The sequence below is a fragment of the Triticum dicoccoides genome, chromosome 7B (genome assembly GCF_002162155.2).
Source record: "Triticum dicoccoides isolate Atlit2015 ecotype Zavitan chromosome 7B, WEW_v2.0, whole genome shotgun sequence".
NCBI lineage: Eukaryota > Viridiplantae > Streptophyta > Magnoliopsida > Poales > Poaceae > Triticum > Triticum dicoccoides.
The window spans coordinates 699,676,810-699,679,966 of NC_041393.1; the positions used below are offsets into that span (position 1 = coordinate 699,676,810).

At 55.6% G+C, this 3,157-nt stretch overlaps 1 protein-coding gene across 1 annotated transcript; it reads left to right on the forward strand.

Annotated features, from left to right (window-relative positions):
• Positions 1-329: 329 nt before the first annotated feature.
• Positions 330-2,591, forward strand: LOC119342157 (L-type lectin-domain containing receptor kinase IX.1-like). Its single transcript, XM_037613999.1, has one exon. The coding sequence runs from the start codon at positions 330-332 to the stop codon at positions 2,502-2,504; it is 2,175 nt and encodes a 724-aa protein (XP_037469896.1). The 3' UTR covers positions 2,505-2,591.
• Positions 2,592-3,157: the final 566 nt, after the last annotated feature.

Consider the following 3,157-nt stretch of genomic DNA (forward strand, 5'->3'; position numbering starts at 1 on the left):
GCTGACATCGCTCCTGAGTAAATATAAAGAAGATGAATATGTTAACAAGAAGAAAGTTGAGTGCATCGACCGGTTTGTTGAACGACCATTTAACTCTGTCTATGCATATGCTAGTGACTTTTGTCCTGTGCAACCATTTGGTGCTCGGCCGGATAAGAAAAAAAAATCCAACAACAACACCATTGGCTCTCTAGTTCCTTTCATGTGCTACCACGCACTGACTTTCTCCTTCCGCGTGGAGACCAGTTCAAATTCGACCGTGACGACTACCTATTCCCTTCCCTTAACATTTATAGTGCTCAAGCTTCCTCCTTCCCAAACACCAAGCCATGGGCTCTCGCAGTCGTCCTACTCCTACCACCCTAGTCTTGGTGTTGCTGCTATGCCTCTGCTATGCGCTGATCCAGGCCTTCTCACTATCCTTCAACCTCAACTTCTCCGACCCCAGCAACGGTTCGTCCATCGACCTCACCGGTGATGCCCTCATCAGCCCGTTATGGCTAGAGCTGACAAAGAATACACGTGATGCAAATATTCAGAGCAGCGTCGGCCGGGCATGGTACGCGCAAAGGGTGGCGCTATGGAGCAACGCCACCGGCGAGATGGCTAGCTTCACCACCACCTTCTCCTTCCGAATCACTCCAGACAACCTCAGCCTGCCTTATACAGGCGATGGGATGGCCTTCTTCCTCGGGCATTTCCCCTCCAAGATCCCGGACAACAGCGCGGGCGGCGGCCTAGCCCTCCTCCCCAGGTATGCTGACGGAACAGGCGACAGCCGGATAGTCGCGGTGGAGTTTGACACTTTTCCCAATGCGGAATGTGCCGACATCAACAGGAACCATATCGGCATCGACGTCAACTCCCTCAACTCAACGGCGTCCACGGACACGACCACCTGGCCGGGAAAGAACCTCACATCACTCCATGTTATGGAAGCCACGGTGAAGTACCACAATGACACCAAGATGCTAGGTGTTGATCTCCGCATCGACGATGCCCTGTACCAGGTAAACGCAACCGTCGATCTCAGCAGATACTTACCGGAGGAGGTCGCCGTCGGCTTCTCCGCGGCGACAGGCGCCATAACCGAGCTGCATCGGATACTGTCATGGTCATTCAATTCCACGCTTGAATCAAAGAAGGAAGCAGCTCCACCTGCCGAACCTCCTCTTCCAATTCCAACCAGCAGTAACAACCACAAAATATTAGTACCAATCCTACTAGCCATCTTAGTTCCTTTGCTTTTTTTGTTGGTCTGTGCGGCGGCGGTGCTGGGATGGCGGCGACACAACAATAGCAGAGCAAACGAGGACAGTGAAGAAGAGTGCATCGACAGATCTGATCTCGAGAGAGGTGTGGCTGCCGGCGGCCCTAGACGGTACATGTACCGCGAGCTTGTCGCCGCAACGAGCAATTTTGCGGAAGACGAGAAGCTCGGGCGAGGCGGTTTCGGGAGCGTTTACCGGGGTCATGTCACACTCACACTCGCAGGTGCCATCGATGGTGACCAAGACCGTCGTGAGGTGGCAGTGAAGGTGTTGTCTGCAGACTCGTCGTCCCAGGGGAGGAAGGAGTTCGAGGCAGAGGTGAGGATCATCAGCAGACTGAAGCATGGCAACCTTGTGAAGCTGTTGGGCTGGTGCGACAGTTGCAAGGGGCTCCTCCTTGTCTACGAGCTCGTCACGGAGGGCAGCCTAGACAGGCACCTCTACAGCAACGACGACAGCTATCTGACATGGCCACAGAGGTACAACATCATCCTTGGCTTGGGATCCGCGCTGCGCTACCTCCACGGAGAGTGGGAGCAGTGCATCATCCACGGCGACATCAAGCCCAGCAACATCATGCTCGACTCATCGCTCAACACCAAGCTTGGGGACTTCGGGTTGGCCCGGCTCATTGACCACGGCGCCGGGTTAATACAGACCACCAAGGCCGTGCTCGGCACCGTCGGCTACATCGACCCAGAGTTCGTCAACACGCGCCGGCCCAGCACAGAGTCGGACGTGTACAGCTTCGGCGTCGTCCTCCTGGAGATTGCCTCCGGCCGGTGGCCGGTGATCGAGACCGCGGAGAGGTCCTTCACGCTGCTCAGCTGGGTGTGGGGTCTGTATGGAAGGGACGCGATCCTTGACGCGGTGGACGAACGGTTGAGGGGCGACGAGGCGGACGAACGGTGGATGGAGCGGGTGCTGGTCGTCGGGCTCTGGTGCGCCCAGCCGGACCAGAGCGAGCGGCCGTCCGTGGCGCAGGCCATGCACGTCCTGCAGTCCGACGAGGCGAGGCTGCCGGCGCTCCCGCAGCACATGTACAGGGCTGCGCCGAGTCTTGCATCGTCCGTCCCGTACGGGTCTTTCTCCGTCGATAGGTCCGGCTCCGGTTGCGTTCGCTCTTCTTCGGTCAGCACCAGCAACACCACTGCTTCCTCCGAGTCATCCTCAACCGCGCTGCTACGTCATTCCAAGGATCAAGCTACGCAGTTGATTCATCCAGATTTGTAATTCTTGTTTAATCTCCTTGTTAGGTCTAAAAAGGTAGAAAAATGAGTGTAAAATTCAAGTGATGAAAGGCGAGCAGTATAGCACCGACGCGGCCTCCTCCGGTAGGTGGCCTCTTGAAGGGATCAAGCGTGTATGAGCAATGGTTAGTGAAAGCTTGGCGTAGTGGAAGGTGGCAGTGGGAATAGGGGATTGCTGGATCGAGAGATGGATAGTGTAGAAGGGATTGTGTGCATCGATATTCTCATTGATCGTGCACTAGGCATGTATATAGGTACAAGGGGTGCGACCGATGTCTTGTCTCCCAAGATACAAGTAAATACAGAAGGAGAGAGACACTGCAGGTGCGGCATACAAAACACGGTCCTACATACGTGTACACATGTTCAACACCCTCCGCAGTCGAAGCGTCGCCGGTGACGCAAATACTGGACCGAAAACCCTCGAAAGTCGAGGTGGGTAGTCCCTTCGTCATAACATCGGCGAACTGCTGATCGGTGGGCACATGCAAAACTCGAACACGACCAAGTGCGACATGCTCCCGAACGAAGTGAATGTCAAGCTCAATATGCTTCGTCCGGCAATGATGAACAGGGTTGGCAGCGAGGTAGACCGCGGAGAGGTTGTCGCAGTAGACAAGCGTGGCCTTGGGAACC